A 26,949-nucleotide genomic window follows, 5' to 3' on the forward strand; every position below is an offset into this window, starting at 1 on the left:
TAGCATTTGAACAGAGACTAAAGGGAGGGATGAAACGAGCCATTTGACTCTAGGAGGAAAGGATCCTAGGTAGAGAAAAAACTTGGCAGAAACAGTGAGATAGCCATGTGCTGGGCATGTTTGAAGATCAGCAAGGAGATTTATAATTAGGAAATGTGGACTGAGAGGTAGCCAGGAAGCAGAATATGTCCACTTCGTGACCCAGGATAAGAATTTCACTTTTATTCTTGGTATGATTGGTGGTTCTTAGAGAACTGAGAGCAGTATGATATGATTTACTTTAGTAGGGAATAGAATGAAGGAGATAATAGTGGTTCATTCTATAGTGGTAGTGATGAAGGCGGTGGGAAGTGGTTGGAAGTAGTCTGTTTCCCACTTCCCTGTATATCCAGTCTTTAGAACTCAGATTAAATACATCATTTCCTCAAATACCCCTCCTCACATATCCTTCCTGATCTCTCTTGAAGTGGACTGTGTCTCTCTGTTAAGCCTGTTTTTAACACCCTGTTCTCTTTTGTGGCACTTATAAAAATACAGCTGCCATAAAGCTCCATTTGTATCTCCAGTGTCAGAGATAGTACCTTGATCAATAAATATTTGTTAAATAAGTTTAAAAATCACCCATTAGAAATCTTCCTTAGCTTTATGTTCATCCCCTATTAGGTTAAGGGTATCTTCTTGATAACCCCTAGTCACCAGTACTAACACTTTCATCATTTTTTGTTTAATAATATGTCTCTAAGCTCTTTAAGGGAAGCAGGGAATATGTCTATCTTAGTCACTTCACCCCTGAACTGCTGGTCACATAGTGGAACTCAGTAAACATTTGGGCAGCTTTTTTCAGGGAATGAGTGTCATTGTATTTAAAATCACCATTTTCTTTGCAATAGCACTATGCATTTTACTGTTAATATTTTTATCTTTCTTTAGTGAAACTGATGAAAGTTGTAAGAAGCACCTTGGAAGAGTGTTATCTATTTGGGAAGAAAGGTCTGTTTATGAAAATGATGTATTAGAACAACTTAAGCAAGCTCTGTGTAAGTATATAATCTTTTATCATTATCTCTTCATTAAAATATATTCTCTGATTAAAACTTAAATGTTCTTTCAATTCAGATGGCGATAAGAAGCCTAGGAAGCGAACATATGAACAGATAAAGGTGGATGAGAATGAAAACTGTTCCTCTCTAGGATCTCCAAGTGAACCACCACAGGTAGTGGCTTTTCTCTGTTAAGGGAGTTAATTGCTAGTACTTCATGTAGCCATCAAGCTTTACTAATTTCAGTGTTTTACTTCTGTAGATTGACTTTTATTATAATTCTGGGTACAGGAAAGAAGCTATGTGAATAAGTCTTATTTTCTGATTAATACATTGCTTATGTTTAATGTAGTGTGCTGTATATTGTATATTAGGCGCTTACATTTTGCGTAGAAAGAGTATTTGATTGCTAAGTATGATTAGGTCTGATGAGATATCTACCATTTAAACAGTTTCCTTTTAAATAAATAAAACATTATATGATAAGACTATTTTGTTGTTTGATTTAAGTATGCTAAAAATTCCATGCCTAGAGATAAGCACCACTCTTAAGTATTTTTGCTTTTAAACATATAAAAATGCATGTTAGAGTTAACGAGTATGTATTCATACAGTTCTATGTAACTATATAAAACCATGTAGTTCCATGGTAATAAAATAAGATGAATCAGAATCATTATCTTAATACTCCATGTCCTCCCAGGTTGATACAATGTAGCATTTTCTAACCATCAGACGATTCCAAAAAGACATTTTTACCTTAATTATGTGGGCATTGAGTCTTAAAGCTTCCTTCTTCTATGTTTCAAACATATAGGAGGGATAGGTAAAATTTTAAAGGAGAAAATGAAGACATAGCCATAGTCTTAAAACAAGGTAAATATTGCCATGGGCTACAAATGGTACAGAAACATAACTCAAAATGTGAGCCAGAGTATGGTTCCTGCTGAGCTTTTGTCTGGAAGCAGACATGGTTTGCAGAAATTAGTATCCTGTAGAGTAACAAGAACCTAAGGAGTTGGAGACCTGGACCAGAACTCACTGTGTGAAACTTGAAGGTGGATGGAGCTCTTTCCACCATGAAAAGAGCTTGAAATAAAGATACAACCAATTACTGCCTGGAATTGTGAATTTATATCAGTGTTAGTACTTAGGAGGCAGAAAGAATTTGCCTGAGGGTCTCAGCTAGTACCTGAGTCAAGCCCCGGTTGGGGCTTACTGACAGGAATGCTGAAGCCCATATGGTAATAGGAACATAACGTTTGGAACAACCAAACAATAAGGCTTATATTTCTCTGTTTGGTAATAATTCAAGACAAGGAATCACTTTTTGCTAAGAGCCCCGTAATGACTCCATGAACAGTATTTTACCCCAGTTCTAAATATAGGGTCTTACCCTCTCCTGTTCTACCTCATGAAAGAGTAACCTAGGTTGTACTTCCTAGAGTTTCTGAGTAACCACCTGACTCTTCTCCAGTACTTGTTGTATAAAATGCTATCGCATTTTGTTGTTGTTGTTTTTTTTTTGGTACGCGGGCCTCTCACTGTTGTGGCCTCTCCCGTTGCGGAGCACAGGCTCCGGATGCGCAGGCTCAGCGGCCATGCATGGCTCATGGGCCCAGCCGCTCCGCAGCATGTGAGATCTTCCCGGACCGGGGCACGAACCCATATCCCCTGCATCGGCAGGCAGACTCTCAAGCACTGCGCCACCAGGGAAGCCCCACATTTTGTTTTATAATGACCATTTTCAGATTAGTTGTACTGCTTAATTCTCAGTGGTTCAGCTTTATAGTTACCATTTTATATATGTCATTCTTTATAAGAATGGCTAAAATTTCTCATTATAGAATGTAGTTGAACTCATTTCATTCTCCTCTGTCAGGAAGTCCTAGGCTAGTGTTGTTTCAGACAACTTTGCTTTCTTATCTGGATCCTTGACTGAGCATTGGGAGAATTAGCTCATGTAGGAGTGTGAAGGTATGATGAGAGTAGGTTGTAATTAAAGCATGCGTACATCGTCAAAACTGTAAAGCCAGATTTCTTCTTAGAACTCCGGAAAATTTTAGAACTTTCTAAGACTGATTAAAAGATAAAAATATATAAGTTATTTGGGGCACCATGAGAAACAAGCTTCCTGGTAATTGTCATTGCTCTTAAGCTCACTTTCATTGTAGAGGTGAAATGTAACAAAATTATTTTTTTTAATATTGGGATTTTAAACATGTAGTGGTGAATTAAAAGCACACTTGGGATAGTATATTTCTTATTAGGTTCCATTCATTCTTACCATGTTTGATCATTTGCTATGTGCTAGACCCCAGTGGTAGCATTTTTTATAAGGGAATAACGTAAAGAAAAATCAGTTACTGGCTGTCAGTGTCATCTAAATATATACACAGAATTTGAATATCCTGTATTTTTCATGTATGTGTGTAATTTCCTAGTGTTCTAGAATCTAGGCTTAGAGATGAAAAAAAGAAGGCAAAAAGAAAAAGGGAGGTGGGATGGGAATGGAGACTAGCAAAAAGAAAATTTACTCCATTTTCTTTGGAATAACTTTAGATATATTATGAATTGTTAAATCATCAGCAGAGACTTGCCCTTCCCTCATAATTATAGCTGGTATGAAAACAGTGCAACTAAAATATTCTGATGATAAAATACTGGTTAAGCATTATATAAATATTAGTCACCAGATATATATGGAACTTTGTAATATTTTAATGATCTTAGTAACAAACCATAGGATAGTTTAGGTGCCATATTTGAACATACATATTCCAAAATTACATTTCTCTTATGCTTTAACTACTTTATTGAGAAATGGAATTTGGGGGGCTCTTGTATGTTGTGGTAGATGATGATTTGTATCCCCCATCCCCCAATATCCAATTTAATACAAAAAATTCTTAGGTATAATGATAATACAGTGACTATAGCATATATAAAACTTGTATTCTCCAGGTTGAAATTATAGCCTGCCTTTTACCACTGTATGTATTTGGCTTATAAATGAATCACGTTTTAATAGTCAGATAATTATTTTTACATTATTTGTCTCCACCACTAGAAATATCTATATGTTCCCAATTTATATATTTCCAATACCTAATATAGTGTAGCTTTTTTCTTAATATGAAAGAAATGGACTGTCTCTGAAAGCAGCTTAAACTAATAAATAGCCCATAAGGATTAAGGAATATGAAATAAATTTCAAGTCTTTTATATTTGTTTAAGCTTCACTAATTTTGATTCTAAAGTTGTATAACTTTTTAGACTCTAGATCTCGTTAGAGCATTACAAGATCTAGAAAATGCAGCTTCTGGTGATGCAGCAGTTCATCAAAGGATAGCTTCTTTGCCTGTTGAAGTTCAAGAAGTATCCCTACTAGATAAAATAACAGGTAAGAAAAGAAAATGTGATCTGGAACTTTTTTGGGAGTTGGAGTAAGGAAACCACATATGGCATTGTTTTTGTTGTGTAATAATTTTGTTATTCTGTGCCTTTCTTAGATAAAGAATCTGGAGAAAGACTTTCTAAAATGGTAGAGGATGCTTGTATGTTGCTGGCAGATTACAATGGAAGATTGGCAGCTGAAATAGATGATAGGAAGCAACTCACTCGAATGTTAGCAGATTTTCTTCGTTGTCAAAAGGAAGCCCTTGCAGAGAAAGAGCATAAATTGGAAGTGCGTAACCTTTTCCTTATTTAGTGCTTATTTATTTAATTTATTTTTGGTAGGAATTTTAAAATAGCTTAATATTCCTGAACATTTTGCATTTTTTGGACATAGACCTTTTAAACAATGGCTCAGGTAAGCTACTCCTTGCATTAATTGGTTTCTTTTTATTTGAACCAAATCAATCTGCCTAAGTAAAGTTAGAAATTTGGAATTCGCAAAATTGGTTGCATTTTAAAATTATTCACGTGAAATTCCAGTAATAGTATTTCGTCTTCTGAGCTTAAACCTTTATCTTCAAGAACAAAAATAATGGGAAAATAACAGTTGGTATAAAGTCTGGTGTCAACTACAGTAAATTATGGTTGGACTTAATTTCTGTCTGACTACATGCAGTCTTTTGGGTATACAGTTATGAAATAAAGACTTTTTGTTATGAGTATCCCCAGTCTCCCTGTTCCTGAACATCATTTTTGTTTGGAAAGGTAGTCTTCAAGTTACTCCTTTATTCCTATCCTTGATTCTGATGCTTAACATATTCCTACCCGACTCTTGGCTCAGACACACCCTTAGGTAGAAAGTTACTATTGCTTCTTTAAATTGAACGATGATTGATACTGTTGATGAGAAGTCTGGACAGGTGGACTTCCACCTGGACAGGTGGAAGTCTGGACACCCCTGGAAGATGCAGGGGTTAAAAAAAGAAACACTCAAATTTCCTTTGAGCAGAGTAGCCATTGTCAGGGGTGGATGAACCAGATTGGTTTTATTTAAAAGAATCTTTCATTTGATTAGTTCTTGTTTAAATTGTTTGCTGCTGTAGCAATTTCTTTTTCAAATAATATGTAGGAGAATTTCTCATATGTCCGGATCCCTTTTTCAAGACAGTTCTCTTTAAATTTGTAGGTATGTTATGATGCTGCCTCTGTTAAGTTGCTGTTATTTATTAGAGTTTAGTTCTTGTTTCAGCAGTCTCTAATTGTGCCAAAGATGATTGCCATCTCTACCTGTGAAAGCAGTTAATTAGTATCAGCAGCAGAGCTCTCCCACCCCAAATTGTAGCACTGTTTAGCATTGCACCTTTTCAGTCTGCCCCTCCTCTGCTCACATATACACACTCATAGTTGTTGGCATTGTACTCTACCTTTAGAGAGGCTGCCCAATTTTACATAGAAAGGAAAAGATAGAATTTTTCAAAATACATTTCATAGTTAACTTGCCAGTTTTTGATCTTGTGATGGAACTTCAATCCTAAACATACTGTTACTTGTTTTATTGTTAGCAGAATTAAGGGTAAGTAATGTCATACAATTTTTGTCTTTAGTCTTTGGTATGGTTTCTTTAACTTCTATTGAGCTTCTGTTGCAGGTATTGGACATGGGCGTATCTTCTAACGATGTCATCATCATTAGCATATCCTTCCTGCTAAAAATAAATATCAAAATCCAAAGCCTGAATTGTCTCATGTTTTTGAAAATTGAAGACTGAAGCTTTGTTATTCTGCTGCATACTGCTTTCTCACTTAAACTGGTTATATATCACTCGTTACAAAAATAGCATTTATGTTTGAAACGTGTAGAAAAAAGATCAGATACCATCCCACCTTAACTCCCTCTTTTCCCAGTGCCTTCCAGCCAGAGTTCATGATTGATAATTGTAGGTGGTGAGGCTGATGATAATAATGGCAGTAAAATTTACCATGTGTCAGGTACCAGCTGGATTTCATGATTGATAATTATAGGTGGTGAGGCTGATGATAATAATGGCAGTAAAAGTTACCATGTGTCAGGTACTTTTCTAAGCACTTCACATATATCAACTCATTTATGTAGCAGGAAATGTTACTATCCAGATTTTACAAATAAAGGAAACTGAGGTACTGGGAGATTAAATAACTTGCTAAAGGTCACAAAGAGGTAGTGAGTTGTTTAGAACCTAGGGAGTCTGCCTGCAAAATGACAATTTTGCTTTCAGTTTTTGCTTAAATGTACGATTACAGCAACAGCTAAAGCCCTCTCTCCAACTCTGTTTCCTCCCTCCTCGGAGGTAATCACTTTCTCAAAATAAAGTGTTCTAGGAACTTTTTTGTTGTTTTTTAGCATGACTGGATTTTCATATTATAAATAAACCACCTAAATTATGTCAAACGTTTCTTACAAGTAAAAAATACTTAGATTTCTAATAAACTAGGAAGTTATTCCATATAACTCTTTGTAAATTATCATTTATAACTATGTGATTCTTGTGTCAGAAGATGTGAAAATGATTTGAGTTATTTAGATACTTTTTTGTACCAAGTAGGTGGTATCCCTTTGAAGTTGAGGCTGAGAGGTCAGGATTTATACTTACCATATCAGCTGTGATAGCATCACATAGTTTTCACTTATCAGGCATCTTTGAACATCAACTGTGATTGACTAGGTATTGACATGTCATTAATTGCTCTTTTAAAAAAAAAGGACATAAATTTAAAGTATCAGCTCAGGAATTGGCTATTTCATATTTATTAAGGAAGCCACTGTTAAAGCATTTGTAATGAATGAAAACATGAAGTGTTTTTAAAATATTTGAAAATTATGAATCATGTGTTAAACTTGTAACTACCTTCAGCTGGTTATTAAAGCAGATAACTTAAAATAGACTAATAAACCTAATTAATAAACCTAAATTATGTTTAAAAATCTATTTCATAGATTGCTATGGGAATCATTCGCATGATAACATCTTTGTTGCTCAATTTTTAATACTTCTTTTCATGATTCAATTGGTATAAGAAAACATGCTTTTATAAAATCCCAATTTAGACTTCCATAGAAAATTGGAAATCAAAGTTTGATGGCTCTTAAAAGGAGAAATAAAATCATAGTTCCAAGTTCTAGAAGTCAGGATGGGAAAGCTGTCAGAAAGGATAGTGTTTATCTTTTGTAGTCTTACATCAGTATATTCAGATTTACCTCATTTAAAAAAAAATGAGGGGGGCTTCCCTGGTGGTGCAGTGGTTGAGAGTCCACCTGCCGATGCAGGGGACACGGGTTCATACCCCGGTCCGGGAGGATCCCACATGCCGCAGAGCGGCTAGGCCCGTGAGCCATGGTCACTGAGCCTGCGCATCCGGAGCCTGTGCTCTGTAGCAGGAGAGGCCACAGCAGTGAGAGGCCCGCGTACCGCAAAAAGAAACCCAAACAAAAAAGAAAAAAAATGAGGGCATAATCATTTTATGAATGTTGTTTGTTTATGTCAGTCCCTTCTCATGGTGTCAGATTGCATCCATTGAGTTGCTTTAAGTTTTGTGCATTATAGGTAGTACCAGAGAGAACATCCTGGTGATGCAGGTTTGTACAGCTGTGCTAGTATATCTATCTGTTGGATTGATTCTCAGAAGTAGAATAAAATAGGTGGGTCAAAAAGAATGTCTGTTTAAATGTTGATAATGTACTCAAGCCCTCCAAAAGGTTTTGCCTTTTTAAACTCCTTAAAGTATAAGTGCATCTTTTCCTGCACAACCTCACCCAACACTGAATGTCAGTGATCTTTAAAATTTTTGCATATCTGATAGGTTAAAAAAATTTTTTTTATTCACTCAGATTGGTCATTTAAAAATATTTATTAGCCTTTTTATTTCTGCTGCAAATTTCTTATATCCTTTGGCTACTTTTCTGTTTGGTTCTAAGTTTATGGTTCTAAGGCAAATTAATATTTGTCTTTGCCTTTATAGATTATAGGTTTTTTGGATGTAGTTAAGATCACCTTCTCAATTCATAACTACAAAAATACAAGTTTTCTATAGTTTTTTTCCTAATAATTTTATCCATTAGGATTTTTTTGTTCATGGTATATATGATGTAGGGATATAACTAATTGTCTGAAAATGATAGTAAATGTCCCGTCATTTATTGATTATAAAGATTAGTCAATAGTCTATATTTTACTATATTGTAAAATGCCATTTCTGTCATTTATTTCTGTATATACATGTGTATACATGAATGTGGTCAGTTTTCTGTTCTACTGGCTCATTTGTTTTACCCACATTTTGCTGCTTGGTAGATTTTTGTTTTTATTACTTTTTGGTATTTTTCCATGTCTGTAATTTTAGCTAATCATGATTATTGTGCATATGAATTATATTTTCTTCCCACTTATTATCATATATATTTGCCTTCATAATTAATATTTTAAATGACATTTTGCTAAGTAGACTTTTTTTTTTTTGCGGTACACGGGCCTCTCACTGTTGTGCCCTCTCCCGTTGCGGAGCACAGGCTCCGGACGCGCAGGCTCAGCGGCCATGGCTCACGGGCCCAGCCGCTCCGCGGCATGTGGGATCTTCCCGGACCGGGGCACAAACCCGCGTCCCCTGCATCGGCAGGCAGGCTCCCAACCACTGCGCCACCAGGGAAGCCCAGTAGACATTTCTTTATTGGTCTTTTCAAGAGTGCTTGCTTTTATAAAATTTTATTTTCCAAAATGTTCAATTTCCATTTTTTAAAAATGCTTAAATATCAGTTTTGTTTTGCCTGAGACATTTAGTGATTAGAAATGCTTAATGTCATCTCCCAATATAGGATATAAGAATGTTTGAAATATATAGCACTGAAAATGCAAATTTAAAAGTCTGTTGCTAAAGGTGTTGTTTTCATGTAGCTTTTTTGATGGTTATTGATTTATCAAATTACAAATACCATTCAAGGGGATAGTAGGAAGAATATGGAGAACTGCTTATGGAATCTTTCATCTGTGGTTCAGTTATTTCTTTATATTTTACTTTGTTTTTCCATTGAAATCATATTGATTAAATTTAAAATTAATTTGATAAGATGGAGCTATATGGATTTTTTAAAGGCAATTGTTACTAGTTTCTTAATGATTTCTTAGATAATTTTTCGAGATCGAAATATCATTAAGTCTAAAAACTTTTTATGGTTAATTTATCCATTAGTTAAGAATCATGTAATCTTTTAATTATTTTTATTAATTATGCAAATAAGCTTTTTTCATCATAGGAAAAAAGCTACATACACAGAAGGCTTAGCACCATGTATTGGGTCCATGTATTATTTTGCATATTGTCCTTTTCATGTAATATTTTATGTTCATCTTATCATGTCAGTGTTTACATTTTTAATGTATGGATATATCAGAGCTATCTGTTCTTTACGACCAGTTGCTTTCATTGGTTTGAAATTATAAACAGTATTGCAGTGAACATCTTTTTTTTTTGGCCATGCCATGCGGCTTGTGGGATCTTAGTTCCCCGACCAGGGATTGAACCCAGGCCCTTGGCAGTGAGACTGCTGAGTCCTAACCACTGAACCACCAGGGAAGTCCTGACTAATACCATTCTAATGACTCACTTTCTTTTTTTTTCTGCTGAATATTGATCTGGTATGAAAGAGAATATTACAATTTCTGTGAGAATGACATAATTTCCACCAATCTAATTCATTCTAGACTGCCATCATGTCTTCCTGATGTTTTCTTAGGAATTTATCAGAAGATATCTATATTGAAAAAACCATCTACCTTCATTCCTTCTGGTGAAAGCTATTCTAACCAGGAAGATTATTCTAAAGAAAATTAAATATTAACTTGATTGTGTTATTTTTAAAACACTGATTTAGCTCAAATCTTAGAGACAACTAATTCTTTTCTTTATTCTCAGTTCCACAGAGCTAGATTTCCTAGCCAGCATTCTTATGGTTATTTTGTTTTGCCTTGGCTAGTTTACTGTATACTTAAGCACAAATTACATCAATGTATAACCTGAATTTTTAAAAATCATTCTTTAGAAAATAATTGAAGGAAATAATACTTTCAAACACAATGCCTATACTGTGAGGTTAGTGAAGCTAGAAAATGTCCCTGCTCAAACTGGACCCATCAGCTTCTAACAAACTCCTGCTACTCTGTTAGCAATTTGGGGCATGTGCTCAAACATATGGTCTCTCTAAGCACTTTTCATTATTGCAAATAAGAAAAAATTTAGTTAAAAACATGATGAGGGACTTCCCTGGTGACAGTGGTTAAGAATCCGCCTGCCAGTGCAGGGGACATGGGTTCAAGCCCTGGTCCAGGAAGATCTCACATGCCGTGTAGCAACTAAGCCCATGCACAACAACTACTGAGCCCGCGCTCTAGAGCCCGTGAGCCACAACTACTGAGCCCGTCTGCCACAACTACTGAAGCCCACGTGCCTAGAGCCTGTGCTCCGCAACAAGAGAAGCCACTGCAATGAGAAGCCCGCGTCCCGCAACGAAGAGTAGCCCCCGCTCGCCGCAACTAGAAAAAGCCCGCACGAAGCAACAAAGACCCAATGCAGCCAAAATTAATTAATATTAGTTCCCCGACCGGGGATTGAACCCAGGCCCTCAGCAGTGAAAGCACCGAGTCCTAACCACTGGACCGCCAGGGAATTCCCAGTGAACGTCTCTTTTATTAACCCTTTACTCACTTATTTTTTTTTAAATAAATAAATTTATTTATTTATGGCTGTATTGGGTCTTCATTGCTGAGCACAGGCTTTCTCTAGTTGTGGCGAGTGGAGGCTTCTTGTCGTGGCTTCTCTTGTTGCGGAGCACGGGCTTTAGGCGCGCAGGCTTCCGTAGTTGTGGCACGTGGGCTCAGTAGTTGTGACTTGTGGGCTCTAGAGCTCAGGCTCAGTAGTTGTGGCGCACGGGCTTAGTTGCTCCGTGGCATGTGGGGTCTTCCCAGGCCAGGGATCGAACCTGTGTCCCTTGCATTGGCAGGCAGATTCTTAACCACTGCGTCACCAGGGAAGCCCCCTTTACTCACTTATATCATCTCTTGTGATAAATCCCTAAAGGTGAAATTGCTGATTCATGTTAAAGACTTTCAGTAAGATTATACTAGATCATTGTGTTAAGTGATTCCCAGATAATTGTTATCTGTATAGGTCTTCTCTTCTGAGCCATTCCTTTTCTCTAGAGAAAATGTTTTAAGTTTGCTGGGTAGCTAACATAGGGCATCTGTATTCAGAACAGTGCCTCACCTCTTATCTGTGTGATTTGGATCTCCAAATGCAGATCTTTGGCTTAGTTTCTTATCCCTCATTTTTTGGCTCTATGGGATGAGTTTTAACAGATTGATGTAAAGATATCTACTTGATCTTCATTGTCAACCTTAAGACTTACCGTTACATTTCAAGGAGGTTGATGCCCCAAAGTCCTGAGACTTTCAAAATTACTCAGGATGAATTACATTATTTTTGGTCATTTTCCCTGTTTCATTTTTTTCCATCTTTCAAAAATTTCAGAACATTTGTGTACTGTGGTTCCCTCTTCTCTGTCTTTGTGGGTTTCTGCCCTTATAAATTGTTTTATTATTTTAGTGACTTTTGGGGAGGAGTGGAGATAAACATGAGTTCACTTTGTTATATAAATGGAAGATCTTTTGTGTCTAATTAAATAGAACTAATAATATGTTTCATAACTCCTGCCAAATTACTCTTGTCTGTTGCCTGGTTAACAACTGATATTCCTATTCCCTCTCTTAACTGTCTACATCACTGCAGCCAGATTGATCTTTTAAGAAAACAGGTCTCATCATTCCCCTATGTAAAACTCTTCAATGCTTCCCATTACAATTTTGGATATTATTTTAAACTCCATATAAGTCCTATGAGATCACTAGTCTTGAGTCTCCATTTAACCGCATCTTGTAACCATCTCAAAGGCATCCATTTTGCTCTTTAAGCAGATGAAGCAAGTTCTCACACCAGAGCTTTTGCTTTGCTGATTGCTAACAAGGTGGCTGGAGTGCTCTCTCCTAATCTTTACTAAGCTGGTTCCTTTTTTCATTCAGGTTTAAGTTCCTCTGTCACCTGTTTAGAGCCCTTCTTTATCCATTTCATTTGATTCCACCTACTCTTCTCCTGTATTACATTGCTGATTCATGCCAATACATTGCTCCCTACCACTGTATTACATTGTCATTTTTGTTTTTCTAATTTTTTCTTCATGGAACTTACCACTGTTTGAAATTTAAAACTTTGTATACTTAGTTATCATTTGTACCTGCCTGGAATGTGAGCACCGTGAGAAGAAGAACTTTGTTTTGTTTTTCATGTTTATTGCTATATCCTGAGTGCTTGGAGCAGTCCTTTTCTCCTGGTAGGCAGTCAGGTGTTTTTGTTGAGTGAGTAAATGATAGTTGGCCATCGAATGATGAATGAATGAATGAATGCTAGTACAAATTTAGTTTGCAAGTAGTATGTAATGTTTATATTTTAAATTGGTGATTTCTTTTGTAGATAGATTACAAAAGAATGATGCTTTGATAAAATGATTAAAGATACTTGAGGTTTTTGAAGAAAGTCGTATCCAGCACAAAATAGGTTAACTAATTTTTGTGTGTGTGTGTGTGTGGTACGCGGGCCTCTCACTGTTGTGGCCTCTCCCGTTGCTGAGCACAGGCTCTGGACGCACAGGCTCTGTGGCCATGGCTCACGGACCCAGCCGCTCCGCGGCATGTGGGATCTTCCCGGACCGGGGCACGAACCCGTGTCCCCTGCATCGGCAGGCGGACTCTCAACCACTGCACCACCAGGGAAGCCCGGTTAACTAATTTTAAGTCATATTACTATAGCCCAGTACTTTAAAAAAAAGTGGTTGTGTGTTCAAGGACTGTGAATTCTAGAACTGCAGCTGAGCATTTTGAACAAAAGAATGAATGACCATTTTGAAATTTTAAAATTATTTTACCAGTTTGCCCTTTTTTTCCTTTAGTAGAATAACACATTAACAACATGTTAGAAAACATGAATGACAAATGAACAGTAGTACTCATGAGTCCATAAGTGCAGAATTTGTAAGCGTCACGGTTCTACCTGGTGGAAGAACTGGAGCTACAAATGAAATCAGTCCTTAATCCTGTGTTTGTTCATTACGCTCTAATTGCTCTCTGCTTGTTAACTCCTTTGTGGAATAGAACTCATAATAGTAATATCCTTCAAGAGAGGCATTGCTCTCTCAGCTTGCTGTAGCAGCTGAGAATTACTAGGAATGAGATGAGATTGATAAGTAGGTTGGAACCAAATTGTGAAGGGCAGTGAATGGCTGGCCGAGCAGATGGTTATAGTAGTCCAGAGGACAGAGAGGACTGGTAGTAGTAGTGTTTGGAGACCTGCTTATAGTTGCTAAGTGGATTAGAATGGCGAGAGATTTACAATAGGGAGACCAAGATATGACTTGATTGGAAAATTTTATATTGTGGGTAATGAAGGCCTGAACCATAGTTGATGATAGCAGTGAGAAAATAAAGGAATGGGCAGGTATGGGGAACAATTAAATCACCATAATGTGTTAACTGGGTCTGAGAAGTAGGAGGAATCAGTGATGAATGAGATATTGAAAATGATGGGACGCATAATTCTGGCACTGACTAAGAGGATATTGAACTAGGGAACTAGTTTCGGGGAGTGGGGAAAGATGGTTTTGGTTTTAAGTAGGTCAATAAATTTTAGTTCTTTAAAAAAAATTGTAGAAGTATGTGCTCCTCATGGTTTAGAAACCATTGGTAAGCACAGAGGCCCCCTAAAGTCTCATTACCCCTTAAATAACCCTTGACAAGATTTGGAAGATGGAATCAGTTATTACGTTAGCATCTAATGACATTTTTACACATTGTCCTTTTTACACATTTACTGTAAACGTTTTCCCATGATTACAGATATTCTCATTTTAATAGCTAGATCATATTCTGCTTTAAAGAAGTATTTCTTTAGCCAGCTACCTGTTTAGCATTTGTATTTTCCAGTTTCTTGCCATTGAAAAACATTGTTTTGAATCACCTTTTAGCTAAAAATCTTTGCTTATCTGTGATAATTTTCTCAAATTCCTAGTAGGGGAAAACAAGAAAAAGTAATAAGCGATGCGATTTTCATGCTCAAGTCAGGTAGTTTAAGAAAATGAAATGAACGTCCTCTGCAATGGCAAGGGAAGGTGGAAGTGGGGACTCTTACACTGTGGATATAAATTCGTATATCACCCATTCTATGTGAAGGACAGTTGGCAATAAGTACCAGAGCCCTTATTTTACACAATGATTTTTTTCTGCTTTTGGCCTTCTACCAGATCATTTTACATTGCATAGTACTCTAAAAGTAGTTAGTGGGACAAATTCTGGGAGCACTTAAAGTGATGGTATAATTTTATTTTCTTTTACATTAAAAATTGTAGTTAAGATAGACATACAATTGATCATATTAACCATTTTTAAAAGTGTACAGTTCAGTTGTGTTAAGTATATTCATATTCTTGTGTAACCAGTCTCCAGAACTCTTTTCATCTTGCAAAACTGAAACTATACCCATTAATCAACTCCCCATTCCCTACTGCCCCGGCTACCTGTCTCTATGAATTTGTCTATGCTAGGTATCTAATAAATGTGGAATCATACAGTATTTGTCCTTTTGTAACTGGCTTATTTCACTTAGCATTATGTTCTCTAGGTTCATCCATGTCATACCATGTGCCAGAATTTTATTTTTTAAGGCTGAATAATATTTCATAATATGTATAATACCACATTTTGTTTTCCCAATTATCCATCAGTGGACACTTGAGTAGCTTCCACCTTTTGGCTATTGTGAATAATGCTGCTGTGAACATGGGTTCATAGCAGATATCTCTTTGAGTCCTTGCTTCACATCTTTTGGGTGTATACCCAAAAGGGATTGTTGGATCATATGGTAATTCTGTTTTCCATTTTTCTGGGAAAATGTTATTACCATACTATACTATCTATAATGACAACTATTTTAGATTCCCACCAGCAATGCACAGGGTTCCAATTTCTCCACATCCTTGCCAACACTTGTTTCTGTTTTTGTTGGTCAGTAGCCATCCTAATGGATGTGAGGTGGTATCTCACTGTGGTTTTGCTTTGCATTTTCCTAATAGTGATATTGAGCATCTTTTCATATACTTGTTGGCCATTTGTTTAGCGCCTTTGGAGAAATCCTTTGTCCATTTTTTAAATGAGTGTTTTGTTTTTTCATTGAAAAATGATGGTTATAGTCTTAGATTGATATTTGTTACTCGAAATAGTTTGGAGATCATCTAACCTACCCAGTGCTGGAAATTATTTTAGCACACTTCCTGAAAGATAGATTAATCTTCTTCCCAAAAGATAGATTAATCTATCTGCTTGAATGTTTCTGATGTGAAGGGAGCATACGGTTTTGAGAGTAGTCTTCTCCATTTTCTGGACAGTTGCTAGAAATTTATTATATACTTTTATTTATGAAATTTCACAGAAGTATTTGTTCACCTATGTGTGTGTGTGTGTGTGTGTCTACATTCACATTTATTCGTTGGGGAAAACGTGGAATATACCAGAAATCCAGAATGGTAGATAAAAACCACAACCTAATATTGAAATTGCATAATTTGAAATAGTAGCCCTCTTTTAGTTTCTCCCTCTCTTCTCTTTCTTCCTTACCGACCAGTTTTATTTATAGAATCCTAGATCCTTTTAGTGGTCTGTAGAGAATCATATTTTTCTTATTTTTAGATTTTATTACATTATTCATATATTATTTGTCATTAAAAAATTTACTTGAGGGCCTCCCTGGTGGCGCAGTGGTTGAGAGTCCGCCTGCCGATACAGAGGACACTGGTTCGTGCCCCGGTCCGGGAAGATCCCACATGCCACGGAGCGGCTAGGCCCGTGAGCCATGGCCGCTGAGCCTGCACGTCTGAAGCCTGTGCTCCGCAACGGGAGAGGCCACAACAGTGAGAGGCTTGCGTACCACACACACACACACACACACACAATTTACTTGAAAAGCTCTTCCAGTCAACTATGTCAAAATAAAGGACAGAGATGTGGAAGTCATGAAGAATAACAAAATAGTGCAAGTCCTAGCGTGTCTGAGAGTGCCTTTCCTTTCTGCTCACCTGTGAATGTCTGCTTGGCTGAATATAGAATTCTTGGGTCACTCTTTTTCTTTTGGCCTAGTTACTGTATTTTTTCCTTTCTCATACACATTTAACAGTTTGACTATCATATGTCTAGGATATTGGCCTTTCATTAATTTGGCTTGACATTGATATGCCCTTTTATCGGAAAAATGCATGTTGCCTTTTATTTTTGTTAATTTTTTATAGTTCCTCTTTAAATTCCTATTACATATATATTGAATCTTTTGAATCTTTATTCCACATTGCTAATCTTTATTCCACATTGCTTATCTGTTTTCATCATTTTTTCTCCTTTCTGTTATTTTCCTTCAGTTTTTCCCATGAGTTTTTGTTGATGTTGCTGTTGTTTTTGTTGTAGTTGTCCTTCCTCGCAGCATGCTTGTCTAATGGTGGGAGTGGAGAGTTTTGTCAGTTTTTTATCAGTCTCTATTGAAAAAAAGAGATTTATACAGCTTTTACTTGGCCAGTTCACAGATTCTGCGACTCTGAGGCAAGTGCATAGGAAATCAGAATCAGAGGAGGTGTTAGGGCCAGAGTTTTGTGAGTTTGCAAGGTCAGCCCAGACCTCACTGGAGCTTTGCCTCTCTTTTGCCAGCCCACCAGCCACACCATACAGTACTCCTTTAGTCATTGTAGGGCTTGGACCCCCTCCGTGCTGCTGGGAGTCCCCACGGGCGCAGGTTGCTTTGTTAAAGTGACACATACGAGAGTCTGCAGTATAAATATCTGTAACGACTGTGAAATAGTCCTGCCTCCAGAGCTTGGTGAAGTCTACAGGAGTGTTTGGACCTATTCAATGTAAATGTAAAATACTGCTTAATTTGCTACTGTCTACTTTTTATAAACCTCAATATATGTTTCTTTGTAGGTTAGCTGCTTATATTTTTTATTGCTAGCAATGAGTGCTTAAAGCATTTTCTCTCCTTTTATTTTTGTAGCAAAATTCATTTTTTATTTGAATTTATTTATTTTAAAATTTATTTATTTATTTTTGGCTGCGTTGGGTCTTCGTTGCCACGCACAGGATTTCTCTGGTTGCAGTAAGTGGGGGCTACTCTTCGTTGTGGTGTGCGGGCTTCTCATTGCGGTAGCTTCTCTTGTTGCGGAGCATGGACTCTAGGTGCGCGGGCTTCAGTACTTGTGGCTCGCGGGCTCTAGAGTGCAGGTTCAGTAGTGGCTCACTGAGCCACCAGTGGCTCACTGGCTTAGTTGCTCCACGGCATGTGGGAGTGTCCCAGACCAGGGCTGGAACCTGTGTCCCCTGCATTGGCAGGTGGATTCTTAACCACTGCACCACCAGGGGAGTCCCTGTTTATTTTTTTATACAACAGCTTCTTATTAGTTATCTATTTTATACATATTAGTGTATATATGTCAATCCCAATCTCCCAATTCATCCCACCACCACTGGCCCCTCACTTTTCCCCTTTGGTGTCCATACGTTCTCTACATCTGTGTCTCTATTTCTGCCCTGCAAACCAGTTCATCTGTACCATTTTTCTAGATTCCACATATATGTGTTAATATACGATATTTGTTTTTCTCTTTCTGACTGACTTTACTCATATGACAGTCTCTAGGTCCATCCACGTCTCTACAAATGACCCAATTTCATTCCTTTTTATGGCTGAGTAATACTCCGTTGTATATATGTACCACATCTTCTTTATCCATACGTCTGTTGATGGGCATTTAAGTTGCTTTCATGACCTTGCTATTGTAAATAGTGCTGCAGTGAACATTGGGGTGCATGTGTCTTTTTGAATTATGGTTTTCTCTGGGTATATGCCCAGTAGTGAGGTTGCTGGGTCGTATGGTAATTTTATTTTTAGTGTTTTTTTTTTTTTTTTTTTTTTTTTTTTTTTTACAGCATTTGTTGTTTGTAGATTTCTGATGATGCCCATTCTAACCAGTGTGAGGTGATACCTGGTTGTAGTTTTGATTTGCATTTCTCTAATAATTAGTAATGTTGAGCAGCGTTTTACGTGCCTCTTGGCCATCTGTATGTCTTCTTTGGAGAAAAGTCTATTTAGTTCTTCTGCCCATCTTTTGATTGGGTTGTTTTTTTAATATTGAGCTGCATGAGCTGTTTATATATTTTGGAGATTAATCCTTTGTCCGTTGATTTGTTTGCAAATGTTTTCTCCCATTCTGAGGGTTGTGTTTTCATCGTTTATAGTTTCCTTTGCTGTGCAAAAGCTTTTAAATTTCATTGGGTCCCATTTGTTTATTTTTGTTTTTATTTCCGTTATTCTAGGAGGTGGGTCAATCTCTCCCAGCTTTTAGATTACTTTTCCTAATCCATGGGTTTAGGAAATGTGCAAGTAAATAGGTATTTGAAAGTATATGTTTGGTGAAAATAATGGGCTCTGAGACAGGATCTTAAGGATCAGTTCAGTAAGCAAAGTAAATATATAATGAGTCTTTATACTTTTTATTCTTTAAGTAAAGAATATTTAAATTATTTCCTGTAAATAAAATATTTATTACAACATAAGTAACGTAGAGCTTTTTTGGCTGCATATAAACTTTTTTCTAGGCTCTGAGGGGTTTTTTTTTTTTTGGTGGCGTATATTTTTGACAATGTAGCACTGACATTTTTTTGCTCATGCTAATTTTGGGACTACCTCTAACTTTTTAAACATCAGCCATTCTATTTTATTTTTTTTTAATTTTTTAAAAAATTTAATTAATTTATTTTGGGCTGCATCGGGACTTTGTTGCTGTGCGCCGGCCGGCTTTCTCTAGTTGCGGCGAGCAGGGGCTGCTCTTTGTTGTGGTGCACGGGCTTCTCATTGTGGTAGCTTTTTTTGTTGTGGAGCACAGGCTCTAGGCACATGGGCCTCAGTAGTTGTGGCACACGGGGTCAGTGGTTGTGACCCGCAGGCTCTAGAGCACAGGCTCAGTAGTTGTGGCCCACGGGCTTAGTTGCTCCACAGCATGTGGGATCTTCCTGGAGCAGGGCTCAAACCCGTGTCCCCTGCATTGGCAGGCAGATCCTTAACCAACTGCGCCACCAGGGAAGTCCACGTCAGCCATTCTTAATCTTGGAATTGTTTGTCAGATTCTTATGTAATTAGTTTTTAAAATATATATATGTCTATGTTAATTAATTGAGTCAATGTTTAAGCCTGTAGAGTTTTTTTGAAAACTTGACTTCTGTTATTTCTTGTTTTGGTTCTCTTGGCTTTGTTTCTTCTTCAGATTTCTTAAGGATATATTCTAAATTATAGATAAAAATCATTTTATGTGTTCAAGAGATAATGCTAAAAACATGCCTGTGGTTAGAAATTTTTCTCCATTAATTGACTTGGTCTTGGACTCGTGAACACATCGAGAGGCAGTTTAGTCTTGTGCTGAAGAGTAGAGACTCTGGAACTGGATTACCTGAGATTAGATTCTGGCTTCACCACTTACTAGCTGAGTGACATTTGGCAAAGCGTTTGACCTCTCTGTACCTCAGTTTCCTTGTCTGTAAAATAGAGATAATAATTACACCTGCTTTATATGGTTATTATGAGATTTAAATGATTTGGGTACTAAACTGCCCAGCATATAGGAAGTACCTCAGAAGTTGCAGCCCAAAACAAAAAGACTTGGAGGTTTTCTAACTAGTTTATATCTGTTCTCTCATTTAACCAGTGAATTTATGTTTTATTTATAGGGATACTCTAAAAAGAATATAAGATATCTGCAATGTTTTTATATCTGTAGGCCTCTCAAAAAGCGTTTATAGTCCTCTCAAGAAGTGTTTATATTCCTAGTTATATTCTTAGCATCTCAGTGATTGCAGCTGGATTCCTAAGTTCTTTTAAACAATATGTTGAATCATTTTCTAAGATTCTGACTTAATCTGCACCAGGCCTACCTCTCTTGTTTATAGAGTCTACATCTTTTCAGAATTAGGTACAGTATTTGCTGGTGTGTACCTTCTTGGTAGTTCTTCATGACATCTGAGATGTAATTGTCTCAGGAATCAAGTTGGTCTGAAGTGTTTTTTACCTTTTACCCCAGCATTCTGGAATGTAATTGATTCTGTTAAGAGACTTGGACTTAATAAGTGTGTTGTTCACGTTATTTCCTTGCTTGATTTAGATTTTCACTCTATTCTGTAGAGAAAACAAAAGCAGAATAGATTTCTTTTTACGATGTTAGACTGAGTGGCAGCTTTTCCCACCTCCTAGAACTTATAGAAAAGATAATATATATATTAAAATAAAGAAATTATAAAACCTAGTGTAGTCTGTCTTTATCATATAATTATATAATAAAGATGTATACATCTTATGTTACATATATATTACCTAAATATAAAATATAAAGGTATAATGAAGAGAGGGAGATGAAACAGGAAGAGAAATGAAATGGAAGGAGAGAGATGAAATGGGAGGGTTGAGGTGAAATGTAGAGAGATAAGGAGCTGCACTGTTCAGTAGGTGGCCACTAGCCACAGTGATATTTAAATTAATTACAATTAAATAAAATTTAAATTATCAGCACTAGCCATATTTCAGATGCTTAGTAGCCACATGTGGCTCTTTGCTCCTCTGTTGGATAGTGCAGATGTAGAACATTTCCATTGTCACAGAAAGTTCTATTCATAATGATTGATAAAGATTGCTTAAGAGATAGATGTAGATAAAGTGGGGAAATTATATTTATTACATATGAGATATGTAATAACTCCACTCTAATAAGAGAAGGAATGCTGTAGGTGCCCCTCTCCCTCAAATGGCAGTCTTCTTAGAAGGTGGATTGCTGACAGGAATTGAATTGAAGAAATAAACCACATCCTGGCATGTGCCCTCTTAAAGGTGGGAGCATCTCATTTACACAAATGCTCTATGCTCAGAAGTGGAACACCGGGAAGAAGGAGGTTGGAACAACACAGTGACTAAGGGTGTTGCAGTGGAAACAATCAGGAAGGTCGACTCCTGTGCATTCCTCCCTTCCTGGGCCAGGTAGCAGTGGTGAGGTGTCTGTGTCTTTGTAGGAGCTTGCAACAGGGGAAACGGGTAGTGTCTCCTCCAGGCTGGTGAAACCCAGGAGTGATGGGGATCATCTGTATCTGGAAAACCATTCCCTGGGATAATTCATGTTGGATCTTGTCCACTTTGCTGACATCCCAAGTAGGTTGTACATACAGTCTAATTACATAAAGATAGTAACATCACTGGAACCATCAAACATTTTTGAAAGGACAGTACGTAAGACAGCAGATTCAAGAGGGAAGAACTTTTCCCCTAGGAAATAGTTGATAGAGGATTCAGCACAGTAATGTAAACTACTGAAAATGCCTAAACACCTCGAGATCCTGTCCCATCCCTAATTAGTATTCACCAGAAAACAGGGTGTCCTCACAGCCATGTTATGAAAAGCTCTGTACTGTTTTGTTCTGATCAACAAAGGAATGTTTGGGAATTCTAGGCAAGTAAGCAAGGAAACAATGTAAGCAATGACATAAAAACCTCAATGGCTATGAAATGAGAGTAGGTGAGAGTGGAACAGTCGAACAAGTGAGATACTTTGTGAGATTTTGCAAAACTAAAATTGTGCTGATGAAGTTTAAACATAGTGTGGTAAGTCAGTGCTCCATTGTTGGTACATGATGCATTCCTAAAAATGTGAATAAAAATAAACTATACTAAATTTTAGCAACAAAAGCATATATTAAGAGGGACAATTTTTGCCCAGAGAGATTTTTTTAAATTACAAACTTCCTTGCTGTAGTTATTGATGTTTTTTAAGCCCCCATGTATTATTTGAGATATAAAGTTAGTAAGGACATAAATTAATTATTAAATATAGACAATGCAATTTAAAAATAATATAGTCAGGAAGAACTGATCTTCAAGTTGAAGGATTTAGTTTTTATTGAACTGGATATTGCAGTGCTGATTTTGACATTTTGACAGCAGTCTCATCAACTTCTGTCTGTCAAGCAGAAGATGTGTAACAATTTGTCATCTTCTCTTGCTTTCTTATGAAACGTAAAGAAGCATTATCGTCCTTTCTTTGGATTTGTGAAATTCCCTTTACTTTTGGATTACTGGAGTTTTTGATGTTGAATCCCAATTCAGAATAGTAAAATTCTGTTTTCATTATCTTTTAGCATGGAACATAGAGCAAGCCAGCCAAAGTCCAGGGAGTATCTGTGTGGCAAGTATTTGCCACTCTTAGCATGTCTGATTTCTATCCGTGTATTTTTTTTTTGGTTGTTTGTTTGTTTGTTTTTATCACAAGTATCAGCACCCACGTACCTCCTCGGACTTCTGTACAAAACTGAAATGTTGACAGTAGTATGATAGGGTAGCTTTGACCTGTTTGCTAACGAATGTGTGAAAATCTGAATTTGGTGTCACAAAAGCTGTTTAGGATTATCTGTGTGTAGTGTATATACGTAGGGAGTATTAGGTATACTGGGATATAGTATATATACATTTCACACAAAATGAACTTTGTGTTGTAAATGATGAGAGTTTCCTTTGACAGTAGAACTCAGCATGAGGCAAAGGAACAAAAACAGAGGAGAGAGAAAAAAGATGGAAAGAAGGAAAACTGGGAGAAAGAAAGAAGATAGGAACAAAGAGTACAGCTTTCTTCACACCTGCCAGAATTTAATGTTGGTTCCCATCCAGCAGCTGCTATTGCCAGATGACTCTTTTTCTTCAGCTCGCTACCTAGACCTGTCCGAGAATTTATCTGTAGGAAGGAGTGGAGCATCTGGATGACTAGTGCTAGTGAGGTAGATTGACCTTTAGGACGTCAGCTCGGGCTCTGCCTGCTAGATTTCATTCTCTCTGCAATCCCATGTTGTTACTCCTTCCTGACTCATCAGTGAGCACCATTTTCCGTCATTTGAGTGTCTACACTCATAATGAAAACAACAAAAACTCCTGTTCATCAAGAAACCCTGCTCTTGGAGCCTCTAAGAGATTATTAGTTTTTAGATTCCCAGAATTCTTTGGCCTCTTGAATGCAATATCCCAATCCTGCATAAGGGAAACATTTCCATACATTATGTGGGTGAAAAATTACCAGTGCCTAACCTGATACCTGCTATTGCACTTAAACTCCATTGTAAGGAAGATAATTTAAATTTTTATCATAAAATAATAACTGATACTTAGCATTTACTCTGTGTGAAGGTACCATTCTAGGTACTGCTCGTATTTTTATTTGTGACTCTATGCGGTGGATTACTATTATTATACCTGTTTTATGAATGAGAACACTGAGGCACAGAAGTAGTAACATTATCTTCAAAGGAAATTTGAAAAATACATTAATTACATTAAAATGAATAAGACCACTTAGCTCCTGATAACACTTCCATGTATTTCCTTAATCTTATAAAAATCATAGATTAAAAAGACCATTGTAAGCATAGTTATAAAAATGTTAAACAGTTGTAGCCATACTGTATGTACAAATTTACATCCAACTCAGGTACTTATCTTGGTTAGTCTTCAGTGAGTATGGAGTATGGATTAGAATAATGAACTGAGAGTTATGGGTTTTAGAACTTACTGTGTGAACTCGAAGAAACTGTGCAGTATCAAGCCCTTTTTTTCAAAATGTAGATATCAAGCCTAATGATTTGTGAGATCTATTTAAGTTCTAAAATTCAGTGCTTTTGACTTTTCTCCTATTCCCTTCTTATAGTTAGAAACTTCTGAATACTTTAGAAATTCATCTTTTGAAAGCAATATGCAGTTTAAATTTTTTTCCTTGCCTTTTATTCCTAAAACACTTTCCCATCATAAAAACAATACATGTTTATTATAGAAAATTTGGAAAATACTGAAAAAAAAACCAACTCAAAAGTTTACACGAACCTCTGAAAACACTTATTAATATTTTAATGTGTTTTACTCCACTCTGGGTTTTTTGTTTGTTTTAAATAATTGTGTATATTCAGTCTCATCTTTTAAAAAATGTTTGTGAAAGTGATTTTTTAAAAACATTATAGGTGGCTAGCATTTATTGTTTCTTTTGTTTCCTTTATTTCAAACAGGGGTGAAACTTTAAAAAAGGTCCATTTATCCACATCAGGATAAATAAGTTGTACTTACTGGATTTACTGAAAGAACTAGGTCCATGTGACAGATTGGGATGGGGGGGGATATTTACTATCAAGAATATTGGAAGTTACCTATTTACTACAAGTCATTTCCTCTCTAAGTTCAGTCCTTCAGTACAGCATTGTAATTTATTGGGGGAGTGGTATTTTTGTTAGCTATACCTTCTAATTTATTCACTCCTTACTTTTGAAGTAAGATTCATGTTAGAACTAGAATTTATCTTGTAATTTTCATATCATTGCACACATAAGATTTGATAAAGTAAAATGTGAACCTCTTAGATAGTTAAATCAATCAAAATTTTAAGGGGAGCCTTATGTCATTCACACTAACAGTCTCACAGAAAGAATTCTGTCAGGCATAACTTCCTAAAGCAAAAATTCTTTGTAAAGCATCTGCCAGATTTGGTCATGCTTAGATCAGGTTATGGAGAAAGGCACTGCTTCAAAGTAAAGCCAGTTCCATTCTTGGAATATTTCTAATATCAGTGATCTTATTCCAATATAAAGTAATAGTCTTGGGTGTTTTTTAGGATTAATAAACTTAGTACATTTTAAAATTGAGGTAATTTGCATACAATGAAAATGCACATATATTAACTAAGCAGGTCATTATCAGTAAATTTGATAAATTCTGATAACTTATTAGATGCTAAACACATTTTGCTACAGTAATGTGCTTTATATTTCTAATTCCTAATGAGATTGTAGTTACCTTTTGACTTTTGGGACCATAGCTAAATGTGTTCAGTTTTCTTTGATTAAAAAGTTGTATTCATGAAACACCAGAAAGATTGCAGAAATATGAGAACATGGCCCTTTTTAACCTTTTTTGAGTTGCCAACAGGTTTGAAAAATGCACACGCGCACAAATTTGCTTACAACTTCAGTTGAGTTAGGGCTGCCTACAGCTTCAGTTGAATTAGGGCTGCCTCTAATATGCATCTTTGGCTCACAGTTTAATAACCATTGGTCCATAACTAGTGCAAATTGAATGGGAATCAATGTGAATCTTGCATTGCTTTCATTATCACTTTTCGCTGCTTAAAAATTTCTACTGTCAGTTCCTACATTTAGATTCCTCTAAGCTAACTGCATCAACATGATCAGGACCTGGCTTGGCATCACTTCATGGAAGAAAGCAGCGGTCATGTAGCTGTTAGTCAGCATGGTGATATAGCTATGGTAACATAAACAGTGTTAAGCTACACTAAGTGTTCAGAATATGGAAAGTACATTCTGTTTTATTGGATGCTGGTTAAACAACAGCCAGATTTATGTATTGAACTCAGGCTGAATTCTGCGTTAGCAAAGGGAATTAACTTAGTACAGTGTTTATTCAGAGGCAGAGGCCAGGATGGCAAAGGAAATGGAAACAAAATACATTGGAGAACAGTTGAACAAATGGGGATATCAGAGATCAGACTTGAGGACAGGCATAATTTATGTGTTACCTGTCTTCAGATGCTTTGAAAGCTATCAGAAGAGAAGAGTTGGGTCTACATAAGAAGGCAGAACCTAGGACCAGTGGATATGTTCCAGGTGACAAGCAAGACCATTCTGGCAATTAGAACTGGCCTAATGTGAAAGGATTACTTGATAAATGTTTCAGCCTCGGCTATCTACATGTACAGCAAACCTTAAATACAGCCCCAATCCTGGCCAGATTAATGTAAAACCTCTCAATAAAGATTTATTTACCTCAGTTTTTATTGCCTGGTAATCACGTTCAGCTTTTGAAAAAATTACAAAGCATGCCAAAAGGCAAGAAACAGCCTAAAGAGACAAAACAAGGATCAGCAACAAATTCTTGTATGACACAAATTCTGGAATCACCAGTTCAGGAATTTAAAATAACTGATTAATATGTTAACAGCTCTAATGAAAAGTAGACACCATTCAAGAACAGATCTAAGTAGAGGTGAACATGCTTAAGAAAGAATCAAAAGCAAATTTTAAATGTTAGAAATAAACACTGACAAATGAAAAGTGCCTTTGATGATCACCTGAGTAGACTGGACACTGCTGAGGAAAAAATCAATGAGCTTGATAGTAGAAACTTTCCAAACTGAAATGCAAAAAGAAAATAGAACAAGCAACAACCTCCCCTCCCAAACAAAACAAAAACCAAACACAGAGCATTCAAGAATTGTGGGACAGTTTGGAAAAGTGTAACATACATGTGCTTGGAATACCAGAAGAACA

At 36.5% G+C, this 26,949-nt stretch overlaps 1 protein-coding gene across 3 annotated transcripts in view; it reads left to right on the top strand.

Moving 5' to 3' along the window:
• RPRD1A (regulation of nuclear pre-mRNA domain containing 1A) overlaps nucleotides 1-26,949 on the top strand; it is a 73,293-nt gene that overhangs the window by 33,234 nt on the left and 13,110 nt on the right. For 2 of the 3 annotated variants that reach the window (XM_024764145.1, XM_024764146.1), the window contains 4 exons: nucleotides 931-1,037; nucleotides 1,117-1,214; nucleotides 4,317-4,443; nucleotides 4,553-4,728. In XM_024764145.1, coding sequence (XP_024619913.1) covers nucleotides 931-1,037; nucleotides 1,117-1,214; nucleotides 4,317-4,443; nucleotides 4,553-4,728 — 508 coding nt within the window. Of the gene's footprint in view, nucleotides 1-930; nucleotides 1,038-1,116; nucleotides 1,215-4,316; nucleotides 4,444-4,552; nucleotides 4,729-6,087; nucleotides 7,716-26,949 lie in introns of those variants that run through there. The other variant, XM_024764147.1, reaches the window with a different exon arrangement.

The sequence above is a fragment of the Neophocaena asiaeorientalis genome, unplaced genomic scaffold (assembly GCF_003031525.2).
Source record: "Neophocaena asiaeorientalis asiaeorientalis breed wild unplaced genomic scaffold, Neophocaena_asiaeorientalis_V1.1 scaffold670, whole genome shotgun sequence".
Taxonomy (NCBI): domain Eukaryota; kingdom Metazoa; phylum Chordata; class Mammalia; order Artiodactyla; family Phocoenidae; genus Neophocaena; species Neophocaena asiaeorientalis.